This window comes from Podarcis erhardii, assembly GCF_964252035.2.
Source record: "Podarcis erhardii genome assembly, chromosome: Z".
NCBI classification, from domain to species: domain Eukaryota; kingdom Metazoa; phylum Chordata; class Lepidosauria; order Squamata; family Lacertidae; genus Podarcis; species Podarcis erhardii.
In genome coordinates, this window is record NC_138504.1 from 22,715,098 (window position 1) to 22,742,928 (window position 27,831).

A 27,831-nucleotide genomic window follows, 5' to 3' on the forward strand; every position below is an offset into this window, starting at 1 on the left:
CATGTGCTCTACCACTGAGCTATGGCTCTTTCTAACACCACTTCCTTCAAAGCAATCTCTTGGTTCAGTAGTTTGCTCATGAAACCATCACACACACCCCTGGCCAGTTCAACTAGCCTTGCTGTAAACCATTTTGCCTGTCTGTTGCAAGTAGCTCATCAGACTTACTCGAATGTGAGTTTAAATTTACTTGTCCTTTTTATACTTGTGGGGGATAAATCAGGCCACCACCCCCATTTAAGGCTTTTAAGTTAGCAGCTCTTGACTTTTGTAGGTAACACATTCAGCATTTATAAGAATTTCCTGAGTCACTGAGCTACTTCTACACTTCCTTTCTACCAACCACTGTACAAACACATTTTCCTCACCACTAAAAGTGATCTTTGCTGGGGAGGGGGGAGGACAGGAGTGCTTCATTGTAGGGGGTTGGACCGGATGACCCTCAGCATCCTTTCCAAATCTACAATTATATGAAAATATCTCAGGCACTCTTGTGTTTAAGTAAAGAGAGTTAAAGTGAGGAACTAGTATCGCCTTTCAGTTGTTTCAAGGTATTCACATAATCCTTATAATTCTGTGAGGGAGAGCAATGTCTGTGAAATGCTCTGTGATCTTGTGATGGAGGAAGGTATATAAATCTAATAAATAATAATAATGTTACTGTACCTATTTTGCAGACAGAAGGCTCAAGGTTATAATGAAATGCTTTTTTAGTTTTTCAAATTCCTAACAATGGAGTTGCCTCCTACTTGTGGATTTGGGCAACCTTTTTTTCTTTGCCATTCAGAATCTGAAATGTGAAATTTGGATTTCCAAGCTAAATTTTGAATGGGGTTTACTTCAAAAGTACATATGTATTTTTGGCATCTCTTTGAATTTGACAGGCACCAGTTCTCCTGTACTGTCCAGTCTTAAATATTGTTGTGTGCCATCTATCAACCAATTGTCTATTTCAGAGGTTCGCAAACTGGTCCATGAAAAGGGTGTGGAATAGTGGAGATTATCAGTACTGAGAATTACTGAATAAGCGATTTAGACTTCCTGCCATCACAAGTTACCTGCAGTTACACAACAAAAAACCCCTTCATTGTGGTCTTTTGAGATGAGACCTTTTTTTTGCGGTGAACAGTTAACTCCAAAAGGAAATATTCTGCAGAAAGCAACACACTCATTATGAAATGGTCTCAGAAGGTGCACTAATCTATGTTAGTCCTAAGAAAACCCAGTATTGCATAATACATTTGGAGATCAAAATAGACTGGTTAAAAACAAAATAGAGAGCACTGCCGAATCAGACTGAAAAGCTTGTCTGCTTCAGCATCTACAACTATTCGCAATGGCCAACCAGATGCTTCTGGGAAGCCTACAAATGCAACTACCAGTTGAGAAGGAGACTTATGATCACATTTACTCTGGCTCACAAAGACTTGTTCCACACACAATTATTGCGAACAGGTTTGAGAGATCTGTTTGGACCAGTGTGCCATGTTTTATATAGAAGACATATAATATGTGCATGGAGTCACAAACTATTAGGAATCAAATAAATGTTCCATGAACAGGAATGGTAGGAGTGGTAAGTCACTGTCAAAGATCACTGAAATGGAGGCATAGTGCCTTTCCACAGTCAATATCATACAAATGTGAGATGTGTGCTCCAAACATCACAATAGGGTGCTCCAAGCGCAGCAGCAGACAGTACAGTTCTTCCTCCTTTATCAGCTGGTTTAATGATGATGTTAGTATCATTAGACAAGTCATTAAGGCAGGCACGTTGGGACTTGGTTAAATTGTCCTGTGTCCTAGGGCCCCTCTTTTCGAGTTGGTCCAAATCATGGATCATCAATTGATGGAATGAAGTGATGGAAGGATTAGAACTGGGCAGGATAAAGGATTATTTAGGTCTAAAAAGCTGTGTTTGTTGATCTCTGAAACCAAACATGTCACGTAACTTAATATTACGCACAAATTTATGTAAATCTACCCTGGTGCAAAAAGCATTACAGCGAGGTTTAGGAACAAAACCGAGTCCCAATTGTAGGACCTGCTTTTCCTCTGTATATCTTTATATAGGCCAGCTTTTACAGGTGTGTAAGCAGGGCCATGCAACTATCAATTACCCAATGTCATAATGAGTTCAGGTGACTGATTAGGTGGGCGGTCCTACCTGCCTGCTGAAGTTGACCCACAGGTATGGCAGTAAGGGGGTCTGTTTCACCAGCACATTCCACACCAGGAATGAGTTGGCACCCAGCAGGATTGAATTCCATGCTCATTAGCTGATGAGTGGAGGGTTCAGTTCTGCTCTCTGCAGGGGCAGAGGAAGTGGGGGTGCGGTGGGTGTCAGGGTGGTGACAAAATGCCGGGTGGCACTCACCATGGGGCCTACAGCGCGCCTAAGCCACTCGTCTCTCCTGGGAGAGACGCAGTGGCTTGGGCGCGTGCAGGCTCCGTGCTGTCCAAACTGTCCACCCGCTGCCCACCCCCCAGCTGTAGGGTGGCTCGCCTCACCTCTGGGTGCTGCCCCAGGCACCCAAGTGGCTTCCTCTGCTGCTGTCTGTCTGCAGGGGTTTGCTTCACTACAGTGAAGCAGCACCAACAGCACCAGCTGATTGACAGGCAGGTGTGGTTTTGGGGAAATTGTACTGTGGGCCAAATTGAACACTATGAAGGTCCAAGGGCAGAGGTTCCCAACCCCTGCTTTGAGGCATCACACGATGAGCTAATACAGCCGCCAGTCAACTGTAACTGTAATTAGCACTGTAGTAAGCTCTTGACAACCCTGGGATAGCATATCAAGAAAGCTAGTGCTGACATGAGGACAAGCCCTCTTCAGAAGGACATGATCCATCTTCTCCTACTTGTGCACAGGGAGATTATTGCTTGGCCTCCCCCTAGATGGCCACTCAATTCCTCTGCAATATGTTCAGTCATTTCTGGTGACAAAGGCATTCTTCCAAACATCTGGGGGCCCATCATGCAGGCTGAGAGAAGGGAGCCCAATCCACTACCTATGAGCAAACCCTGCTCATGGTAGGCACATGCAATGGGATCCCTAAAAGAAGAAGAAGAAGAAGAGTTTGGATTTGATATCCCGCCTTTCACTCCCTTTAAGGAGTCTCAAAGCGGCTAACATTCTCCTTTCCCTTCCTCCCCCACAACAAACACTCTGTGAGGTGAGTGGGGCTGAGAGACTTCACAGAAGTGTGACTGGCCCAAGGTCACCCAGCAGCTGCATGTGGAGGAGCAGAGACGCGAACCCGGTTCCCCAGGATTATGAGACTACCGCTCTTAACCACTACACCACACTGGCTCTGAGGTCTGAGCCTTGGGTCTGAGCCTTGGGTTGTGCTGGTGGATTTAAAATATCTGCAACCGATGGCTAAAAAAAAATCATCTGTGTAGTGAGCAGACTGGCTGGTGCCTTTGCTGGATTGACTGCCTTTTTTTTGTAATGCACAGCATCTATCACTTATCTGAGCCATCACAGTGTGCTCCATTTTGCCTCTTTTCCTTTTTTCATCTTCAGGTGGCACGTTTCATCTGAGCTTCCTGTAGCAGTGTTCCTTTTCCCTTTTCTTTCTTATTTTGCACTGTGGTTTCCGCTCCCTGTTACTGAGGTGGCAGCAGGGAGCTAGGTGTTGGCAGAATGAAGTGAGAGCTATTTGTGACATCATTGTGGCAGATTGAAACAGGTGTTTTTTGTCCCAGACTTAGGTGTTGTAGTAAGCTGGGGCGGGGAATCGTTGCTGAACAATTAATATACCTTCCAGTAATGCTCACATTACTGTTTGAAAACCCCCAAACGGTTTAGCCTCAGACATCTGGAAGACCACAGAAAACTTCTCAGATAAGAAGGCCAGCAGGCATTCCTCCACTGTCAGAAATTTGAGGGGTGGCATCCCAGGAGAGGACTTTTTTTGCAGCAGCCCCTAAGCAGTAGAATTCCCTCCTCGCAGAGGTCCATCTGGCAGCTTCATTATATAGCATTCAACATATGCTGAAGCCCAGCTTTGACACCATATCTATCTATCTATCTATCTATCTATCTATCTATCTATCTATCTATCTATCTGAACCCACCTTATTCTTCTGAGTGTAGATTGTCTAAACTGGTTTTAACCTTGTGTTTTCATATTGTAACCCACCCTGGAATCTTATGTTGAAGGGTAGGTAAGAAACAACAACAACATATCCACGTCTATTCCTACTCAGTACACTCAATGAAATTGATAGACATAACTAAGGTTCATGAGTAAAACTTAGTTGGATACAATATAATAATTAATAATAATAATAATTATAGGTAATTATTATTGTGTTGGTTATTATTATTATTATTAGTTCAGAAAAGGGCAATCCAAATGTTCAATGGGATGGAGCAACTCCCCTATGAGGAAAGGATGCAGCATTTGGGACTTTTTAGAAAAAGCAGGTCAGAGGGGGCATAATACAAGTTTATAAAATTATGCATGGCATGGAGAAAGTAGATAGCAGAAGGCTTTTTGCCCCCTTATAAAACATTGGAACCTGCAGACACCCAAAGAAGCTGAATGTTCGAAGATTCAGGACAGATAAAATACTTCTTCAAGCAGCGCAAAGTTAAACTATGGAACTCAATCCCTTAGAAGGCAGTGGTGGCTTCAAAAGAAGACATACCTTCTAACATTTCTTCAGTGAAAATAGGGACATCCTAAGGAAAAGCAGGACATTCTGGGATCAAAGCAGAAACCGGGGCAGCTTCTGTAAATCTAGGACTGTTCCTGGAAAATAGGGACACTTGGAGAGTCTGGGAGGATTAGACAAAAGGCTATCAACAGTTACTAGCTGTGCTGGATTTACGTATAAGCTAAACTAGCTATAGCTCTCTTGGGGCACCCCAAAAAATTAAAGGGGAAAAAACCTGGATGTACATTTCCAAAATATAAGATAAGTTCAACAATTACTTTGATAAAATACATATTTTGTTATGTGCAAATGGCTTTAGATACCTATTAGGTCCATAAATTACCATATAGCATATATTCAACACAAAAAACAGTGATAATTTGTTGTTGACAAAGGACAGCTGGACATATAAAGAGCCCCATTGCCTTCAGTAGCTTAGGGCCTCATTAAACCTAAATCCAGCCCTGGCTACTAGTCATATTGGCTATGCCCTGCCTCCAAATTCAGAGACAGTACTCTTCTAAATATCAGTTGCTGAAAACTGTGGAAGGGGTTATGCTCAGGTCCTGCATCTGTGCTTCTTGTAGGCTTCTGGTTGGCCGCTGTAAGAACAGGATGCTGGACTAGATATGCCCTTGGCCTGATCCAGCAGGCTCTGTGTAACGGTGTTGTTCCTTAGTGAGCAATCAGGTAGCATATTGAGCTGCACACTTTCATTTTTTTTTATTCATTCACTTAAGACATTTCTATTCCACCTTGGAAACCAAACCCTATGAGGAAAGGTTTCGAGTGCTGGGTATTTTTATAGGCTGGAAAAGAGACTATGAGATGACATAATGGTACTCATCAAATATTTGAAGTGTTGTCACATGGAAGATTGTTCTCTGTTGCTCTTGTGGGCAGCCAGCCATCCAGAGGTCACATACCAGTGGTGGGTGGTGTTAGATGGAAAAGTGGATGGAAAATCGATGTGACACTTACCTTTGTACTTTGCAAAAGTTGAAGGTTTCTACATGCACACCCACACACCAAGTATCTTTCCATCTTCCTTCCAGGCAAGCAAGAGTTCAAGGAGGCATTCCAGGTAGACAAAAATGTTCAAGGAGGGCATGGCCTGTGGGAGGGGGTGTGGTCTGGGAATAGCCCTGAGAGCCAAATTGAGAACCCCGGAGGGCCATATTTGGCCCAAGGCCTAAGGTTCCAGATAGCTTCTCTCTCTCTCTCTCTCTCTCTCTCTCTCTCTCTCTCTCTCTCTGAAGACATTCTTTTAAAACTATATTTCACTGAGACTTTACAGCATTGCAGTACTACACAGATCAGATTTATTACAGTACAAAAAATAGATGCTTTTAAAAAATAAATTACTTCCATCAAACATATTAAATTAACAGTTCACAGTATTTTTCTTGTACAAAAAAAACAACGAAAAACAACCTACCAACCCCTCAAGCAAATATGAAACTTCAATTTGGGAAAGTAGGAAGGGCATATCCCCCTCTCCCACTTGCACCAATGTTCCAGGACATACATGATTATTTTCAGGAACACCTATCCTTCTAACACAGCCTTTGCCAAGGGGGTCTGGGGTCCTCCAGATGGTTCAGAATAGAATCCCCACCAGCCCCAGCCAGATTCTATAGGCATCTGCTTGGCCACAGTGAGAAGTGATTGTTGGACTCAGTGGATTTTTGGCCTGATCCAGGCCTCTTCTTATGTTCTTACATCTGATCCAGCACATGGGGATGCCACAAAGCCACCCTTGAGAGCTGAGGAATCATTGGCAACTTCGGATGTTGTTGGAACCCAGTTCCCATCAGCCTCAGCCAGCACAGCCAGTGGCCAGGGATGATGGGAGCCGTAGTCCAACAAAACTTGGACTGCAAGCTCCATATCCCATTGTTGTAAACAGTGAAATGGGTCCACATCCTAAATCATGAATGCAGATGCAACTAATCTCTAATAAGCGTGTTGGTAATCTTGTTGTGTATTATGAGGTATAAAAAGTACCGTAATCGCAGTCAACAAAGGCTCTTAACATTATACTGCTGTGTGTACGGATTTACATACATTTTTACCCTGAAATATGTCGCAGAGAACTTAATGGAACTTACAACAACAACAACAACAACATATTGACTGTTTAGGGCTTTAAAGGTCAGCGCCAACACTTTGAATTGTGCTCGGAAACATACTGGGAGCCAATGTAGGTCTTTCAGGACCAGTGCTATATGGTCTCGGTGGCTGCTCCCAGTCACCAGTCTAGCTGCCGCATTCTGGATTAGTTGTGGTTTCTGAGTCACCTTCAAAGGTAGCCCCACGTAGAGCACATTGCAGTAGTCCAAGCGGGAGAGAACCAGTGCATGTACCACTCTGGCAAGACAGTCTGCAGGCAGGTAGGGTCTTAGCTTACGTACCAGGTGGAGCTGGTAGATCGCCATCCTTAACACTGAATTAACCCGTGACTCCATGGATAGCTGTGAGTTTTAAAAGTACTTTGTAACATTCCTCAGCACTGCTTGCCAATGCAGCCAGCTAGTATTTCCTAGTGAATATCAGCAGTTCACTGCTATAGGACGTGAGGGTGGCCACTACCTTAGATGGCTTTTAAAAAAAAGATTAAAGCAGTTCATGGAGGAGAAGTCAGCCAGTGACTATTGGGCATAATGGAGTTTAGGGTTGTATCTATCAAAGTTATGTAAGAATTAGCACTAGCACAATGCTATTTCCTCCTCCCCTCATGTGTACCCTATACCAAACCCAAATCTGCTCTGGAGGGCTGGGAGGATACCAAGAATAGATTTAGGGGGCATGCAGGGGGAGAAGAGGTGGATAGGGCTCCATTGCACAAGAATAAATCACTGAGCCAATGAAACGAGCTGCTGAACGCTATGTTGAATACAATCCCATATCTCCTTGCAAGACCCCAAGCACCAGCACTGTGTCATTTCTGGATAAGCAAAAATGTCTATTTAGTCAAATGCTAATGTTCCAGTATGCAATTAAATACAAGTGTTGGTATAATTTTGAATATTATTTAAAATCAGCAGTATCAGTGGAAGTGCAGGCAAAATACAAAAGTTCCATTGGTCAAAGCATGAAAGCCAACTAGTCCACAGATTGCAAAGGAGACCAGACCATTGCCTTGCCACGCCAGTAGAGTTTTAAGCCCATAGAATCAGGTTAACCCACTTCAAACAGTATGGCTTGGATTTTCTGCCACACACCCAAGTGAGGTCAGCTGCTCTGGGCCATTTGTATTTTGATAGCGTGTGTTATGGAGCTGAATGCTGTCCTGCAAATCTTGCCTTGAAAGCCGTCTTCGGAACTCATCTGTGGTAAAATAATAAATGACAGGGTCTGCACAAGAGTTTAAGCTGGCAAGGCACAAGGCCACCGTGTGGAATATCAAAATCACTTTTCGGGCATAGCAGTCTTTTATCTTGTTGGCTTTCACAAAGTAATCCAACGGGAAGCTGATGTGGTAAGGTGCAAAGCAAATCAGAAAGACCACGGCACAAGTCAGGATCATCTTCAGAGCTTTCCGTTTCTCTCCAAGGTCTTGGGAAATTGAATTTTTTTCTTTTAGAGATAAGATGGTCTTCCACGAACAATAGACGATGATCAGCAGAGGAGTTACAAATCCAGCTAGTTCACCAAAGGACATCATTACTATAGAGATGGTACCATCAACAGCCTTTACTGGAAGATCCACAAAGCATTTATTACTAATGTGTGTCTCATTAGAGGTGAGTCGTAGAAGGGGGAAAGGCAAGCAGCCAACACAGACTAGAATCCACCCAGCAATGCAAACGTACACATCGTAGATGCGTTTGCAGTCGCTGAACCTAAAGGGATACATGAGGAATAAGAACCGCCTCACACTGATGCAGACCAAGAAGTAGATGCTTGCATACATGTTGACATATTTCAGGTAGAAGCAAAACATGCACAGCTCCTTCCCAAGGTGCCAGCTTTCTGACAGGTAGTAGAAAATCCTTAGCGGCAAAGACAAAACTTGTGCCAAGTCTGCAATCGCAAGGTTGATCATAAAAATCACAGCCCGCTTAGTTTCTTTCATGTACCCATAAAATACCCAGAGGGCTAAAATGTTCCCGATTAGCCCAGGAACCAAGATGATGGTGTACATGACTGCATAGAAACGCTTTGAGAAATCGTTCTCCCCATTGCAATCTGGGCCATCAGCCACCATGGTGCTTTTCAGGAGGGAGCAGAGATGCTGGTGGAAATGTAAGGTAACCACCTAAAGATTTACCCCCCTTGAAACCTTGTGAAAAGGAAATGAGGATATAAGGCAACTGGAGAAGCTGCAGAGGTGGAATCCATGAATTGTCTGTTTTCTTGGCATTCTCTCCAATGTAAAAAATGTATTCCAGAAATCTTACGAAGATTCTTTTGGAGGCTTGCTAGGATTTATTTCTCCAAATCTTAGAGATTTATGTATAGGGCCTTCTTCAGTTACTTTTATCATATTTATGAGTTGGTCTTTTCATTGGCCATGGCATCCATTGGATTTTGATAGAAACAGATAACAAACTCATGTCCATGTCCTTTCTCAAATGAATTTTACATCAAGGGAGAGGGTGGTTTCCCATCTGGATGCACCAAAGCTGTGCATGGTGACGAGTCAGACTGAAGCAAGTATCATCTGAAGTGTTGCAGCTACTGTAATGAAATGATCTTCTATTTGATTTTGAGTGACACCCTCAAAAGGCACCTCGTGGCTGAAGCTCTGCTGCAAATGATAACTCTACACCTACAGCTGAAGAAAACACAAAAAATGAATTACTCTATTGTTTGTTTGTTTTTAATTTCACTTAACAGTATCTATATATGTAACAACACCTCTAAGCTGTTTCCAAGAAATATTAAAATTATAAATGAAAACAGCTAAAAACAAGTAATTAAAATCAATTTTATAAACAGAACCTGCAGTAAAGAGATTTAAATCAGCATCTACATGGCTGGGAAGCTGTCCTAAAGAAAAATGTTCTAAGCAGGCACTGGAAGGAATGCAGTGAAGGCACCTGCCTGCCTGATGTCAATAGGCAGGGAGTTCCAAAGTGTAGGTGCTTTTCTTACAAGTGTGAACAAGTATCATGTGGCATCTGTAAAAGTGCCAGTTCTGCAGATTGAAGCAGTTGAGTGGGCACATATGGGATGAGGTGATTCCCGTCCCAAGCCAGTTAGGGCTTTATATACCAATAAAAACACCTAGAACTTGGCCTGGAAACAAATCAGTAACCAGTGCAGATCTCCAAGCAGAAGTGTATTACACAGTCAATGCTGAAGTGGTTATCCACTTCCAAGACTACAATGGGGTGAAGAACCTGTGGCCTGTGACCAAGAAGTCACCCTCTCGGTCTCTCTATTCAGCCCTTGATACTCTTCCCACATTCCTTCTCCCCATGCATGCTACACTTTCACCAGCCTTGCTCTGCACTCTCCTCAAGTCCCTTTGCCTGGGTGAAATGTGTTATTGAACTGTGACAGTGCCTTTTGCTTTCATGGATGGAGAGATTTGGAGAGGCAGGGGATTGTTACCTGTTAGTGATTCAAACTGGCTTATAGAAACGTCTAACTGTTGCGTGGCTGAAATGTAGCCACCTTGACAAACATAAGAGTCCTATTCAATGGTCCACCCATTTTTGCATTTGGCACCACCCACCAATGGCATGTGGTTCCCTTCATCCAATACAAAGAAGCACCTCCAATCAAATGTGCCAACAACCACACGTTAAGTTAGTGACATGTTGTGCTCATGATACTCATCGCTGAGCTTGGCCAAAGTCTTGTTGGCTTTCATGGGTCTTTCACAGCTCACTTTGTTCCTCAGAACAGATTCAGAAGAGCAGGATTTCCTTCAGCCCCTGCCCACCCCCCATGACGTTTATTGACTTTTCGTAAACTCCAGGAACATTTCAAATTAGTATAAGTGAAGGTATGGGATTTGGAGCGATGAAATGAAATACAGCTTACATAAACAGAACTGTGTCTTCCGGACACGGTAATGAAAATTCAGGGAAGCTTTGCCCTCCATTTGATCAATCCTGCACAGCGTAAATACAATCTGGCTGTATTTCTTATTATGCTTTATTGCACAAGTCAGAATGCATGATATATTGCTGCCTTAACAGAATGGAATGTTTTATAGTCCAGTGCTATTAGTAACAAAATGTATACACTTAACATGGATTTGATAGTGATGGATAAAGCACATTACTTAATGTTAAACCATGTTTTAAAAACAGCCTCTTGTCTCCTGCGACACACAAACTGCTAAGCAGAAATAAAGTCCAAGATGCCTTGTAGGGCCCTTCAGGCCTTGAATACTCCTCATTCTTAAAACAAAAAAGAAATCTCCCAGCAAGCTGAAAAGTTATGACATCTGTTGTTAAATTTTTATACTGCTCTTTGTCTTAGGATCACAGTGTAGTTTACAATACATTAGGTTAAGAGAACATTCAAATATGTGAGTCTCCACCTGCTATGGTACATAGTCCATTCTGCCATTACAAGATTTTATGTACCTGTAGACCAGGCCTAAATTCTGTAACCACAGAATACTGGCAACATCTGGGAACTAGCCCATGAGACAACTGGCCAACCAGACCTGTAGAGATGGACCAGAACTTTGGCACAGATGGGTCAGATTTGATCAGGATGCAAGCCTTTAACATCACCACCCCAGTCAATCCAGAGTTTGGCCCCATAGCTTTGCAGGAGGTGAGTACAGGTGACTCCCCACTTATGTGGGGGCTACATTCCTGGGAACTGCATATAGTGGGGAACACCATCTAATAAGCCAAACTCCTTTGTGGAAGGGGGTGTTGATCAAGGGGAGGGAAGTTAACAGAGTGAGTAGTGGTCACTCCAAAATCCAAATGTGTCCACAGACCTAAAAAAAGATCAGTGACCCTAAATTTAATCTTTAGCATGTATTTTTTTTAAAAAAATCTATGCCTGTCTATGAGCATATGAATATTTTAATGCAAATCTGTGTCCCCTTTATATTTGTGGGGGCGGTATGTGTCTCCTCTGTTTTGGCACCATAAATGTTCCACCCTGGTTAGGCTAAGAGCCCAAGGTTACCCTGTGAGCTTCATAGCTGAGTGAGGGTTTGAAACCTAGTCCACCAGGCCCTAGTCCATGGGTAGGCAAACTAAGGCCCGGGGGCCAGATCCGGCCCAATCACCTTCTAAATCCGGCCTGCATACGGTCCGGTCCACATTCTACATGAGTAGAATGTGTCCTTTAATTTAAAATGCATCTCTGGGTTATTTGTGGGGCCTGCCTGGTGTTTTTACATGAGTAGAATGTGTGCTTTTATTTAAAATGCATCTCTTGGTTATTTGTGGGGCATAGGAATTCATTCTTTTTTCTTCTTCAAAATATAGTCTGGCCCACCACATGGTCTGAAGGGCAGTGGACCAGCCCCCTGCTGAAAAAGTTTGCTGACCCCTGCCCTAGTCCAATACTCTAACCACTTCAGCACACTGTGAAGCAACCAACCAAAGTGGTACGTCAGATTACATACGCTTCAGGTTACATACGCTTCATGTTACAGACTCCGCTAACCCAGAAATATTACCTCGGGTTAAGAACTTTGCTTCAGGATGAGAACAGAAATCGTGCTCCAGTGGCGCGGCAGCAGCAGGAGGCCCCATTAGCTAAGGTGGTGCTTCAGGTTAAGAACAGTTTCAGGTTAAGAACGGACCTCCGGAACGAATTAAGTACTTAACCTGCGGTACCACTGTAGTAGTAGTAGTAGTAATAATAATAATAATAATAATAATAATAATTACTTATACCTCGCCCATCTGGCCGGGTCTCCCCAGCCACTCTGGGCAGCTCTCAACAGAATATTAAAAACACGATAAAACATCAAACATTAAAAACTTCCCTAAACAGGGCTGCCTTCAGATATTTCCTAAAAGTCAGGTACCTCAGGTTAAGAACTTACCATAATTTGTTCTGGAGGTCCGTTCTTAACCTGAACTGCGCCGCTGCTGCGCGATTTCTGTTCTCATCCTGAAGCAAAGTTCTTAACCTGAGGTACTATTTCTGGGTTAGCAGAGTCTGTAACCTGAAGCATATGTAACCTGAAGCGTATGTAACCTGAAGTACACTGTAGTTGTTTTTTTCCCCATCATTCTTTTTATTAATTAATTCCATAAAAGAAAATGAAAACTAACACACATACAAGAAAGTCAAAATACAAAAAAATAAAAAAATAAAAAGAGAAGAAATACAGAAAAAAGGAAAATAAGAGATACACAAACTTATAATTTTCCCATCAACATTGTTACATAGCCATCCCTTTCGAGACTTCCTTCAGCTTGTCCATAAATCATTCAAAGCGATAATTAAGATCACGCGTTTCTCTGCTTATATTGTCATTGTACCTATCCCTGTCTCCTATTTGCTTTGCACAATAACTCATAGTCTTTCACAGTGCGTCTCTGAATCCCTTTAGCATTGTTTGTCCCTCACTAATACATTCCAGATAATCTACATACTTTCCCCAATCCTTGATGAACACTTGGTCTCTTATATACCTAATTTTTCCTGTTAATTTATCCAGCTCTGCGTAGTCCAACAGCTTAGATCTCCACTCCTCCACCGTTGGTATTTCCTGCTGTTTCCACTTTTGGGCTAATACTACCCTTGCTGCTGTTACTGCATAATATACTATTCTACGATCTTCCTTTTTTATCTCTTGCCCTAATATCCCTAACAGGAAAATTTCTGATTTCTTTCTGAACGTATATTTTAAGATCTTCTTTAATTCAATGTATATTTTCTCCCAGAACTGTTTCACCCTTCCACACTCCCACCACATATGGTAGAAGGAGCCCTCCTCATCTTTACATTTCCAACACTTTTTGTCCACCTTGTACATTTTTTATAATTTCATAGGTGTTAAATACCACCTATAAAACATCTTCATGACATTTTCCTTTATCGTTATACACGCCGTAAAATTTAACCCATCCTTCCAAAGTTTTTCCCACTCTTCAAATTGTATGCTATGACCTACATCCCTTGCCCAGCGGATCATCACTGATTTGACTTCCTCATCGCCTAGGTTCCAGTCTAGCAGCATCCTATACATCTTAGATATAATTTTCACTTCATTATTTATTATCTCCGTCTGGAATTTGGAATCTTTTTCTGCATAACCTCTTTCTTTAATATCTTTACTAAACATCTGATTCACCTGGAGATGGTGTAGCCAGTCATAGACATACTCCTTTACTTGCTCATACGGTTTTAGCTTCCATTTCCCATCAACCTTAGTTAGCAACTGGCTATATGTTGCCCAGTTGCTTCTCATATTAATAGCCTTTATACTCATTACTTCAAGAGGTGATAGCCAATGTGGTGTTTTCGACTCTAACAGATTTTTGTATTTTTCCCATATTTCAATTAGCGGGCCTCTAAAAATATGATTTTCAAATCCCTTATGTACTTTCCTTTTGTTCTTCCATAAATAGGCATGCCAGCCGAATCTATTGTCGAAGCCCTCTAAATCGAGTAGCTCCGTGTTCGCCAACTTTACCCAATCTTTTATCCAGCAGAGGCATGAAGCCTCGTAGTATAGTTTTAAATCTGGCAGGGCAAAGCCCCCCATTTCCTTTATATCTGTCAATAATTTGAACTGAATTCTAGGTTTTTTGCCCTGCCATATGTATCTTGAAAGTATTCTTTGCCAATCTTTAAAGATTCGGCTCCCCTTAATTATAGGGATGGTCTGGAATAGGAACATTAGTCTTGATAAAACATTCATCTTGATTGTATTAATCCTTCCCCAGAATGACAGTTTCAGCCCTCCCCATTTTTCCAGATCTTTCCTTATTTCCTTCCACATCGGCTCATAGTTGTTTTTAAATAAGTCTATATTTTTAGGTGTTAACCAAATACCAAGATATTTGACTTTTTTGACTATCTCTATCTGTGATTGCTGTTGGATTGTTTCTATTGTTTTTGGGTACACTGTAGTTGTTTATTTCCTTGGCATCTGATGGGCTAAGCTCACAAGTGCGAACCATCCCTATGTCTTATGAAGTCTGAGTAACCATCTTCTTACCACTATACTTAACTGGCAGCCTGGAAATTTCAAGCAGTGTTGCCTGAAGTTAAAAATAAATGTGGGCATTTTAGTCTGCGAGACAATGGAAAAACCAGCAATGTGCTATAAAAAGTATGTAAGGGGGATTTTTATTTATGGGTTTCTTTCAAGTTCTACTTCCTGCACCCATTTGCTAAGAGTCTTCTACATAACCTCCCCCTCCTCCACTCTTTGCTTTCTACTTAAGTCAAACCTCCACATATTTGCCACCAGGTATATATAATACCTGACTGTAATGCACATTTTTTGTGTATGCCATCTTGCCAAATGGGTATTGACATTTGCCAGTTAGAGTTTAACAGAAGCAGGGAGATGAGAGCAGTTTGGCCCTTAAAGAAAAAAAAAGAAAAAGAAAGAAAATAAGACAAACTCATAATTTATAGCTGCTTGTTCCATGAGTCACTAAAGGACGGTGGCTTAATAATTCATGGTTATTTCTCTCTTAACATACAGAGGTGAACCCAAGGTGAAGCCTCCTATGCAGGAACGAAGAGGCTTGAAGAGAGAAATGGGTTGCCTTTAACAAGTGCACAATAAGCAAGATAGTTTCTTCCAATATGGTGATTCTATGATATCCAGCTTTTAACCAGATTGTTCCTTTATTTTACAAAGCACTCTGAAGCCTGTTCTTCATGACATTTCTGCAAGTTAGAGCATTACTGAGGATGTGCCTGTCTTCATATTACAACTTAAACCTATTTCAAGCTTGCTTAATTGCCATGACCTTACCTGCTAAGGATTGTAGGAACTTGTATTACTGTGAAGGAACTAGCTAGAAAAATCAAAGACAACATATTCAGCATTCACACAAAATTATAACTCCTAGAATTCTGGGAATTATAATTTTGTGTGAGTGCTGAATATACTTCATCTTCCCCCTGGATCTCAGGTGGCCTATCTGGCGCACCAAAATCACATGCAGAAATATGTGCAGATGATCTCAAAGCCTGCTGCTTACAGAGCCTGTGTTTTCTGAATGATTCCTCATATTAACCCACACAATGCCTGGCAGCTTTTATGAATTCCCCCCCACCCCAAGAATTGTGATGGGGTATTTAATTTTTTATTTCTGTTTTAAAGACCTAGCACAAGAGAGTGCTTTAAACATTTACGGCCCCTGTGAGGCAGCTATAAAGAAAACACAGGAAGATGTCCAATGCTAAGTCAGACCATCTCCCAGCCCTACCTGGAGCTGCTGAGATTGAACCTGAGACCTTCTGCATGTAAAGCAGATGCTCTACTGTTCAGCTACTCTTAGGAGACATAGGAACCAGGAAAGTGCCTTATAGAAAGTCTAATTCAGTATTGCCAACACTGACTGACTGCTGTTCCCCAGGGCTTCAGGGTCATTTTCAAATACTACCCGGAGCTTTCAGGGATTTAGCCTGGGACCTTCTGCATGGAAAGTGAGCTTCATTGAGCCTTGGCCCTTCTCAGTGGCAGTGCTCCACACAGCAGGGGGCACATGGAAAAGTCTCTCTTTGCAACTGCTGAGATGCACACTGTTACCTTCAGGCTGGTAGTACACAGCCACAGTGACTACTGACACTGATGTAGAACTGAGGCTTGAGTGTGGTCTGGTATTGTGCTTAGATCAGCGAAGCCCAGTTTAGGAAGCTGTTTAAGTCTCCATTGATCCATCTAGCTCAGTGCTGTTGACATTGGCTGGAAGTGGCTCTCCAAGGTTTCAGACAGGAGACACTCCCAGCCATACTTGGGAGATGCCTTGGATTGAATTTGGGGCATCACACATGAAAAAAAGAAGCAGCTCAAAGGCCCTTCTTCACATATCCCTACTCAGTCATGAAGTTCACTGAAGCATTTTAGGTAAGTTACTACCTCTGTGCCTAATGCACCACACAGGGCCACTATGGTAATAAAAATCAGGTGGGTGGGTGAACTGCTTTGAGTTCCCTGGAGGAAAGATAGGCTATAAATGTAACTGATGAGCACATGAGGCGATATAAGGACCTTTTACACATCATGACTGCCACATGGATGCTTTCATGCAGCCACTGTCAGCCTCATGCCCTGCAGATTATTTTCTTTATTTTACAACATTACTGTATGCTTAATTGTAATAGAACTTCAGATTGGTTTACAGAGCTGGGGTTGATTGAAACGATAGTCCAAAACATCTATAGAGTACCACTTTAATGGACACGTGTGTCTCAATTGTGATCTCTGTGTGGAGTCGATGGTCTAAAGTTGTTGCCGAAATGTTGTGTGCCCCTCTTTTCTTTTTATGCATGGTTTCCCTTCATTCAGAGCTGCTGTAGGAACAAAGGTAGCAATAATATTGCATCCAAAGCAGGCTGAGATCAAGGGTGGAAGCAGAAAATTCTAGCCAGGACAATAAAATAAAATGATTATCATAATTCTACATTCTTCCAAATGGGTAGGCTCTTTTCTAAGGACAAATTGCTTTACCAACTATCAGAAATCACTAAATTGGTATTGAAAAATCATAATATTGATGGAATTAAAACAGACAGTGTGGATTTGATAATACAACTTTTCTAATCTTCAATTTAAGATGAATCTGCTTTTGATCTCTCAGTACTTATCTGTTTATGTCATTTTGAAAATTCCTCTTGGTTTGCAAATATGTAAAATTCCTTTTTAAAAGGGAGAACATTTAACACTCAGTTTTCCCTTTCTAAAGACTGTACATCTGCAGACATTGGAGCAAGCTGTATGTATAATCCATTCCTCTACTCATTTATTCCATTTGCAAATATTTTAAATATTTTAAAGAAAAACCAATAAACATTTTCTTTCATCTCCAACGCAAAAGTTCTATAACAACTAACTTACAGTTAAGATCAAATTCATTGTCAACTTCTTATGAGAAAAGATCAGCAGCTAGATAACTAAAAACAATAGAAAGAATGAGAATCCTACCGTTGCAAATTGCCTCCTAGCTTCAGATGAATTCTGCAAGTGCCTGATACTGTATACAAGTCACCCGACAAAGAAGGTTGCCGCCACTTTCTGGCCTCCAGCTTAATATAGAAAACAAAACTGGAAGTATGCAAGGCGTTCAAAGAGCATTCGATTGAACAGAAACCCCGGTATAACTCGCAATGTGCTTCCGAAAGGCATTTGCAAACATCGTGCAGTCAGCACATGGCGCATTGACTTTTTCCAGTAGGCAGCACACCTTGTGATTGATGTTGGGAGAAGGCTATTTCAGCAGAGAGCATCAAGCAGCATTTGAACAACCTTTGCCGTTCAGCTCATTCCTCACGGTGGAGGTGGAAAGTTACTGTTTCTATATATAGATTGGTGCTTTTCTTCTTAATTGTATTTTGAGTGGTCCTGAGTCAGGGCTGGTTTTGTGGTAGCAAACGGTGTCATTTTTTGTTTTTAATATGTGCAGCTTGGTATGCCAGAAAGATAAGCAGATACACCCCATAGCAAGTGGGTACCTTTTACCCACAGTAGCATGTGGTAAGCATTTGAAAACAAAGCACTGACTAGCAGCTATGCCAGTTACACCTGTCTTCACATTCAGTTGAATGAGCATAGAAATTTGCCTTATACCAAAAACAGATCATTGGTCCATGTCTACCCTGACTGGCAGCTGCTCTAAGGCATTTCAGAAAGACCTACTCCAGGTAGGTCTTTCTCAGCCCTACCTGGAGATGCCAGGGATAGAACCTACGACCTTCTGCATACAAAGCATGTGCTCTACCACAGAGCTATAACTTTTTGCATCTAAAGTAATGAAATGCTGACATAGTTGAATTTGTGATGGGCCAAAGTATTAAATCCAGCCAAATTTTGTTGGGTTTCTTTGGGGGGAAGTGGGGGACACCAACCAAAATTGGCGAATTCTAGTGTTTTGTTGTCATCTTAACTTATTTCATAAAATACCTATCTGCATATGTGCCACAACAAAATGCAGCCCTAAAGATCATAAAGGTCCTTACGCAAATTATTCTGTGCTTTTGCTTCACTGTGATCATGGTATATGAAATTGTGTTCCCAATTTCAGCACTTGCTGCCCCTCCTCCCATGTTACTCACCTCATACATCCCCTCACCTGCATAGGATTATCATACCACCATGTATGTATTCAGGGACATAATTTTTAATGTATTTTAAAGAGCTCTTTTGTTCTTTCAATAGACATTTCCCCCCCCCCCATAATGCTGGAAGGGCCTTGAAGACAAGAGACTGCATACATGCTTGAGGTATGCCCCCTCTCCCTACTGTCTATTTTTGCTTCTTCTTTTTCTTTTTGAAGAAAACTCTAGCACTTGGAGACTTAGTTAAACAGGAAAAATGTTTTATTTTCACAAAATTAGTAAAACAAAAGATGTGTCTGGAGATGGAATTCTTTCAAGAAATAGGTGTGCATGTGTGTGACACTAAACATTGTCTTTTAATGTATCCCCCAGCTCAGAGACTTCTTTCTCTGGCTGTAGATCTTTTCTCAGGGTGAATTGCACACCCAGCTCAGAGGCTATCCTGCTATCCAGTTGAACGCTAGGAACTCAAACTCCTTTTTCTTTTTCCCTCCCAAAGTGCTGTCTTCTACCCACTCTGGCTAGCTGTACCTGCAGCCAAGCAGAATGAGGCTACAGCTCAGCACTCTGCAAGCTACACCACTCTGGTGGAATTCCGTAACACTGCACCACAAGCTCTGGTCTACCTGGTTCGTTCAGGGTGCTTGTGCAGAGATGTGCTTTAAATATATGGTGTGTACATACAGGTTCAGTTTTACCAAATTTTTCTCCCAGGGTAAACTGTCCATGCGGTGAGTGTTTCAAAGATGGGCCTTCAGAAACCTGTCTTATTCCTGCACCCATTCCAGCATACCATTATTGATTTTTAATTGTATTTTTTATTGCTTCTTTTATTTCTTATGTTGCATTTTTATTGCATCACAATTTGAATTCTCTGGAGTTCGGATTGTAATACCGTACAATAAAATATCTAGCACAATGATTTGCAACTGCTACGAATCAGGCAAAAAAATCATTAAGTGATCCTCTAAGACCCCTGGCAATTTTCAAGTTCTTTATTCATAGAGAATAAAGAACCACTGCCTTAAACTTCAAGCCAACTTCTCTATCTAAACAGCTCATCACCATGAGAAAATGCTAAAGCATTTTGTCTGCCTGCCCTGGAATCCAACCACATCCCTACCTTCTCTGCCTCTGGCCCTTAAGTCTACCTGAACTAAAACTGTAAATGAGCCTGACACCAAGTCACCCTTAAAAGAGCTCACACCAGCCAACATTGTTAATTCATGTTATTCTCAACCCTTGGTGTTAGGTTAAGCTGTGCAGTGCTCTTCATAGTAGTGGAAAAATTTGAACCTGGGTTTCTTCTCACGTCCATGCTCAGCCACTAGCTCTCTAATGGTATACTCTATACCAGGGATTAAACAAAAAATAATCAAATTAATACGGCTGAGTTTTGACTGGAAAGGAAAGCATTTTTCCCCATTCTACAGTGACGAGGGGTCTTGGGATAGTTTAGAAATCTTATGCTTCCTCTTTTGAGGGCACTATGCAGCTGGCTCTCATTATACGTAGTGATCAACCTGGATAGAAGATTTATGTCTTTTCAAAGCTCAAATTCAACCATTTTGCACTGTGACGATACCTTCATTTTTTTATCAATAATTTTTTATTGATTTTCATTAAATATACATTCAGTATATATATAAATAAATTTCACATCTATCTTTGGCTCTGCCAAGCTTCAGATTTCCCTCCACCCCTTCAGTAAGTATCGTACATTTTCTTACATCGCGTATTTTGTTTGTTTATCTGGTTAACCATATGCTGTTAGAGTTTATCTAACCCTGCCAGTGTCTTTAAGGTTTTACAGTTGTCTCTTATATACAGCAAATATTTACTCCAAGTTTCATGAAACTTCTGTTCGTCCTGATCTCATATTCTCCCTGATAATCTAGCCAGTTCTGCGTAATTCATCATTTTAACCTGCCAATCCGTAATAGTTGGTATTACATCTGTTTTCCAATTCTGAGCCAACATAGTTCTTGCAGCCATTGTGGCATACAGAAAGAGGTTTTTATCTTTCTTTTTAATTTCCTTCCCTACCAATCCCAATAGAAAGGCTTTGGGTTTTTTTGGAAAGGTATACTTAAAAACTTTTTAAAGTTCATTGTAAATTGATTCCCAAAAGCCCTTCACTTTGCCACAATTCCACCACATGTGGTAAAGGTCTCCTTCCGCCTCTCCACATTTCCAACATTTCTTATTTTTCATTCTGTACATCTTTGCCAGTTTTACCAGCGTAAGAGGCCACCTATATATCATTTTCCATATATTCTCTTGCAATGCCGTACAGGCTGTAAATTTCAAATTTACATTCCGCAATTCATGCCATGCTTCTAACTCAATGTTATGCCCAAAATCAATGGCCCACTTAATCATGGCTTCTTTTACCTCCTCATCTTTAGTATACCAGTTCAATAATAAATCATACATTTTTGACAGTAGTTTGTTTTTACCTTGATTTCTTGTCCTTAAATCCCAACCTCTTTTTATCTTCTTTTAGTATCTCATTAACTTGGTGGTACTGTAACCACCCTGTCAGTAAATTCTCTACTTCTTCATACATCTTAAGCTTTATACCTTGATCAGTTTTTCTAATAAGCTCTTTATATGTGGCTCTCTTTCCTTCCATGTTGACTTTCTTAATAATTAATACATCTGTTGGTGATATCCACCAAGGGGTTTTCCTTTTTAACAGATTTTTATTTCTTTCCTATACTTCATATAAAGGTCCTCTAATTATATGATTTAAAAACCCCCTGTGGACTTTCACTTTATTATACCACTGGTACAAGTGCCACCCGTACCTGTTGTCATATCTTTCTAAATCTAGAAGGTCCATATTTTCTAATTTTATCCAATCTCTTATCCAAATTAGGCACGCTGCTTCATAGTATATACCCATGTCTGGCAGGGCAAAGCCACCTCGTTCTTTTTTGTCAACCAAAATCTTCATTTTTATTCTTGGCCTCTTTCCCTGCCAGACAAAACTTGCCAATGTTTTCTGCTACTCTTCAAATTGTTTTTATCCTTTAATTACTGGAATTGTTTGGAACAAGAATAGCATTCTAGGTAAAACATTCATTTTAATCACTGATATTCTCCCTAAAGAGGATAGTCTCAGTCTGTCCCATATTTCTAGATCTTTCTTAATATCTCTCCACGTGATTTCATAGTTGTCTTTATACAGGTTTATGTTTTTTGCCGTCAACCATATTCCTAGATATTTGAGTTTCTTGACCGCTGTAATACCAGTCTCTTGTTGCAGTTCTTCTATCTCTTCTTTACTTATGTTTTTGACTAACATTTTAGTTTTGTTCTGATTGAGTTTGAACCCTGCTACTTTGCCGAATTCTTCTATTCTTTGTAAAGCTTCTTGTATACTTTTCTTTGGATCTTTTAGGGTTAAGACTATATCGTCCGCAAATGCTTTTATTTTAAATTCTTTGTATCCAACCTTGATACCTTTTACCTTTGAGGCTTCTTTCAATGTCTTATTAAGAACCTCCAGTACAGATATAAACAACAGGGGTTATAGAGGACACCCCTGTCTGGTCCCCTTAGAGATATCAAAACTTTCCGATACGTTGTTGTTTATGATGAGTTTGGCTGTTTGATTTTGATATATGGCTTCTATACCCTTTATAAACCCTTCTCCAATTCCCATTGTTTTTAAATTCTCTTTCATAAATCGCCAGGAGAAATTATCAAACGCTTTCTCCGCATCAATGAAAATCAAAGCCGCTTGTTTATCAATTCTACTTTCTAAATATTCAATAATATCTACTACAATATCTGACGATACCTTCAGGCACAAACATTCCATGTAGTTTTGCCCCAGTAAGGTCCCAGTTAAGAATGTCCTACTGGATATTTGTAGCATTGCTGCCATTATGATACCATCACACATCACCCCAATCTCTGAGAGGTGAGAGATTCCAGGGGTTCCAGGTGCTTACTTAGGGTTCAGTTTCCTTAGCATGCGGGACAGCAGAGACAGTGGTGTCTTTAGGATACAGTCGTATCTTGGAAGCCAAACAGAATCTGTTCCAGAAGTCCATTTGACTTCCAAAATGTTCAGAAATCAAGGTGCAGTTCCGATTGGCTACAGGAAGCTCCTGCAGCCAATCGGAAGTTGTGCTGGACGTTCGGATTCCAAAGAACGTTTGCAAACCGGAACACTCACTTCCAGGTTTGCAGCGTTCAGGAGCCAAAATGTTCAACTCGCAAGGCGTTTGTCAACCAAGGTACGACTGTATATTGTTTATTGACACATATATACAACCTGAGCCTATAATGAAGGGGCTCAAGGCATCAGCACCACAAAAGTCCTCATTAGTATAGTGGTAAGTATCCCCACGTGTCACGCGGGAGACCGGGGTTCGATTCACCGATGGGGAGAAGCACACATTTGTGTAATCTCACTGTATACAAGTTGTACAAGTGACAATGAAGTATTTCAAAAGGGCCTTGCTTCTCCCATAGACACAGCCCTGGAATCTTGTCGCTTTCTCTCTAGCTGCTTCCTGCTTCCAGCTCACACAACACCTCTCTCTTTTTGTCTTTCTCACTACCAGCCAGGTGAGGGAGAGGGTCCACCCATTTGCCCTCTGGCACAGAGCAAGCTGTTTTGTTATACTAAGTACTTAGGGACATTAATTCACCAAGAAAGATGCCCAGCTATTTCAGTAATGGAATGCTCCATGAGATTGCTGGAGCCAGGACCTCAGAAATTAGAAGGGACTCAAGCAACATACAGACCAGCCTGCCAAACTCACAACAACAGTCCCCGTAAGGGGCATCTGCATATTCCTGCATTGCAGTGGGTTGGACTAGATGATCCTCAGGGTCCCTTCTGCGGGATGAAAGCACCCAAAATGCTAAGTAAATGGTTAATGCTTACAAGAGCTGTAGAGCTCTGTGATGTTTCCCATCTGAGGCAGTTATTACAGTTGGTACAGCAGTGGCAGTTGTGATCAGTCTTAACAGTTAGAGCAGCAGCTATGTTTTGTTATGCTGCTGCTGTCTGCCTCAGAGTACTAGTCTGTAGCAGTTTTGTCTTAGGTACGAATCTATGTAAGATGTATTAGCAACGTAAGGTAAGGGACTCCTGGATGGTTAAGTCCAGTCGAATTTGACTATGGGGTGTGGCACTCATCTCCACTTTCAGGCCGAGGGAACCAGCGTTTGTCCACAGACAGCTTTCTGGGTCATGTGGCCAGCATGACTAAACAGCTTCTGGCAGGACACTGTGACAGAAGCCAAAGTGCATAGAAACACCATTTACCTTCCTCCCACAGCAGTACCTATTTATCTACCTGCACTGGTATGCTTTCCAACTGCTAGGTTGGCAGGAGGTTGGGACAGTAACACCAACCTGAATTGTATATTTTCACTTGCAAATCGCAAGCACACTAAATAAAAGTCACATTATTTTAACTTTAAAAGAGAGTGAATTACTTTGTTCTTATAGGAGGGAAAAGGGAACTAATTAAAGAGTTGAATGACTAGGGCTCTCTTCCACATAACTCTTTAAATGGAAACTAGAGTTTAATTCCCGCACCTTCCAAATCTACAGTTCTATAATTCTATAACATCTTCATAACATGACTTTCCAGGAAAGGGGCCTCCTTAAATATTAGAAACATTTGTGAAAATTCTGGGGACAGTAGTTGTGGAGGTGTGTATTTGGTAGGGGGAGGAGAAATGGCCATGTTCGATAAGGGTCTGGGGTTCCTGAGGAAACTGGACTGTTTGATTCACTTTTCACAGCCATAAGAAATGAGCCTGACTGCCCATTAAAAACAGATCCTTCCCCATTTGTTATTCCCAGCAACTGGAATTCAGTGTTGCTGTGGCTCTTGTACTGGAGGGTATACAGTATAGCCATCATGATATAGCCCTTGATATCTTTCTTGATAACATTAATACCCCCCATTAACTTTTGTAATCCCCTTTTAAAGGCCTAGATAGCATGGCCAATGGTCAGGGGTAATGGTATTTGCAGTCCAACATCACTGTGCACAGGTTGTTGTCTACACTTTTTACCTACTAATAGTAAACTTGCTCTCTGAGTGTGGATGCATATGTAGCCATCTTTACACAAGAGCAGTTATCAATAGGGATGGGAAAACCCCAAGGCTTGCCGAAGTACATATGTATGTATGTATTGGTGCTAAAATAACAGCTCAAATGAGCATGGAATGCTGACTGATGTAAAGGGGTAAACTAAAAAACTAGAGGGAAGGTAATGGATTGGAGTATTCTGATAAGGGTGCATGGTTGGCAGGCCTTCCTCACTGCAGCACTGGGCAGGATTCACCTAATCTACTCCATAACTTAAAGCCTGCTCAAGAACTTCCTCCTGAACAAATGGGGTTTCCCCCTCTATCCCCCCCACCCCATTACACAATTGGCCCTGTGTGGCTCAGGAAAACCTCCCCCACACCAGCACAGTGTGCAGAGGAAGGAGAGAGATAATCATTCTGCCTGGCAAGATTAAATGCTTGCACAAACAAGGGGATGTTGAATTCCTTCCCTGGTTTGAAGGTCTCACTTAATTCTGCTTAAAAAAACCCCACAGAGTCTAGGAGAGGAGGTACAAATGCTGTTGTTTTGAGATGACCTAAGAGATTGTGGGTGGAGGGGAGAGAGACATTCGAGGAGCTATGCTTGCAAGTAACATAATGGCTCTTTCTCATCCTTTGTGGTTTGTGCCTGCTGATTACTTAATACACCTTAATCAGAGTCTTGAGACTGAAGGAACTGGGGCTTTTAACATCTTGGCATGTCTGACAATCCCGCTTATTCCTGCTGGCCTTTGAAAGGCCTTCTTTCTACATATAAACACTAAAAGCCTGCTTTTACTCCCTCTTTCGAAATTGCTTTAAATTGTTGATGGTGTTATGAGTTTTTTGGGGGGAGGGAAGGCTGAATGCCTGGGCTTGATTGGGGCTCTCCCTCCTGCTTTTCTAACTTACCTGGGGTGTGTTGTGCTATATCCTGACCCAAATCTCAAGGCCCCAGAAAGCTAGTGCTTCTTCTCCATCAGGAAGGTGGTCTTCTACCTGTCCCTTGGAGGTGTCTTTTCCCCAAGCTTTCACCTCCCTCCTCCCATAAGAATGTAACAAAAAGAGCCAAGGATCAGCTTGATCAGGCCACAGGGGGCCCATCTAGTTCAGCCTCCTTTTCTGACAGTAGCTGACAAGCAGAATTGGAGCTTCTTCCTCTTCTTCTCTGACTTCGTAGTCGAGTCTTCCATGAACATGATCTTAACAGTGAGTCCGTTAATGACTGTGGAGGCCAATTCTGGATGCACACATCCTTCCACCATGGGGACATAGGTTTCCAGGCAGCAGCTGATTGATGCGAAGGTTTTCCAAATGTGTCTTCTAGCTCATTTAGCTCATTTCTCCCTTTTGTCCTGAGTTCAAGAGTCTTCAAAGTCCATGACACCTTTAGTAAAGGCTGTTCTCCCATTGGAGCGCTTGCAGGCCATTGTTTCCTAGTTGTCAGTGTTTATACTACATTTTTAAAGATTTGCCTTGAGACAGACTTTAAGCCTCTTTTGTTGACCACCAGGATTTCCATTTTTAAGTTCGGAATAGAGTAGTTGCTTTGGGAGGTGATAATCAGGCATCCGAACAACATGACCAGTCCAACGAAGTTGATGTTGTAGAATCATTGCTTCAATACTGGTGATCTTTGTTTTTTCCAGTACACTGGTATTAGTTCGCCTGTCTTCCCATTTTTGGGAGACATCATTGATGGAATCTTTCAAGGAGCTGGAGATGGTGTTTATTAGTGGTCCATGTTTCACACGCATACAGTAAGGTTGGTAGTACAATAGCTTTGTAAACAAGCATTTTGGTTTCCCTCTGAATGTCCTGGTCCTCAAACACTCTGCACTTCAATCAGGAGAAAGCTGCACTCGCAGTGCTCAGGCGATGCTGGATTTTGGCATCTATGTCAGCCCTTGTGGAAAGATAACTGCCCAGGTAGAAGTGATTGGCACTTTTCAATGTAACACCATTGAGTTGGATTTGTGGCACGGCAGAGGGGTTGTTTTGTGTTTGCTGGTGCAGCACTTTGGTTTTTTGGGTGTTGAGTGATAGGCCATGCTTTTCATAAGCTTCTGTGAAGATATTTAGGATAGTTTGGAGGTTATCCTCTGAGTGTGCACACACTATGTTGTCATCAGCATACTGAAGCTCTATGATGGAAGTTATGGTAACTTTACTCTTTGCTTTCAGCCTGCTCAGATTAAAGAGCTTTCCATTTGTTTGATATATGATTTCTACTCTGGTGGAGAGTTTCCTTTCAACAAAGTGTAGGATCATGGCGATGAAAATAATAAATTGAATTTAACACCTGTTGGAGCACAACAGCACCAGCCCTCTCCCCACCTGCAGTTGTCTTGAACAGGTGCTATTCAGAGGTATTTTGCTGCTTCTGCCCCAAGAGGGGAAAACTTCTCTCCTGGGCTTTGTCTGACTTTCTGCCCCCCCCCCCACCTCTCCTTCCCAGGAAGCCAAGAGCAGCCCTCAGTGACACCTGAAATGTACCCTTTGGTACACCTGTTCAAGACAACTGCAGGTGGGGAGAGGGCTGGTGCTGTTGTGCTCCAACAGGTGTTAAATTCAATTTATTATTTTCATCGCCAGACTCTAGGGTTGTGTGCTCATCTCACTCTAGAGGCCGGGAGCCAGCGCTATCCGCAGACACTTCCAGGTCACGTGGCCAGCGTGACAAGCTGCATCTGGCGAGCCAGCGCAGCACACGGAACGCCGTTTACCTTCCCGCTGGTAAGCGGTCCCTATTTATCTACTTGCACCCGGGGGTGCTTTCGAACTGCTAGGTTGGCAGGCGCTGGGACCGAGCGACGGGAGCGCACCCCGCCGCAGGGATTCAAACTGCCAACCTTTTGATTGGCATGTCCTAGGTGCTGAGGCTTTTACCCACAGCGCCATCCGCGTC

At 41.9% G+C, this 27,831-nt stretch overlaps 1 protein-coding gene across 3 annotated transcripts; it reads right to left on the bottom strand.

The window, feature by feature from the left end:
- Window positions 1–5,967: 5,967 nt before the first annotated feature.
- On the bottom strand, window positions 5,968–26,001 carry GPR174 (G protein-coupled receptor 174). 3 transcript variants are annotated; one of them, XM_081848145.1, is made up of 2 exons: window positions 25,836–26,001; window positions 5,968–9,448 (listed from the first exon to the last, which is right to left on the bottom strand). In XM_081848145.1, exon 2 carries the CDS (start codon window positions 8,876–8,878, stop codon window positions 7,859–7,861), a length of 1,020 nt encoding a protein of 339 aa, XP_081704271.1. In that variant the 5' UTR covers window positions 8,879–9,448; window positions 25,836–26,001; the 3' UTR covers window positions 5,968–7,858. The 3 variants fall into 3 exon arrangements, 2 of the variants coding, with proteins under 2 accessions (XP_081704271.1, XP_081704270.1); XM_081848144.1 differs by lacking the exon at window positions 25,836–26,001 and adding an exon at window positions 17,723–18,679; XR_014152781.1 differs by lacking the exons at window positions 5,968–9,448; window positions 25,836–26,001 and adding exons at window positions 16,390–17,088; window positions 17,723–18,692.
- Between the last annotated feature and the right edge of the window lie 1,830 nt (window positions 26,002–27,831).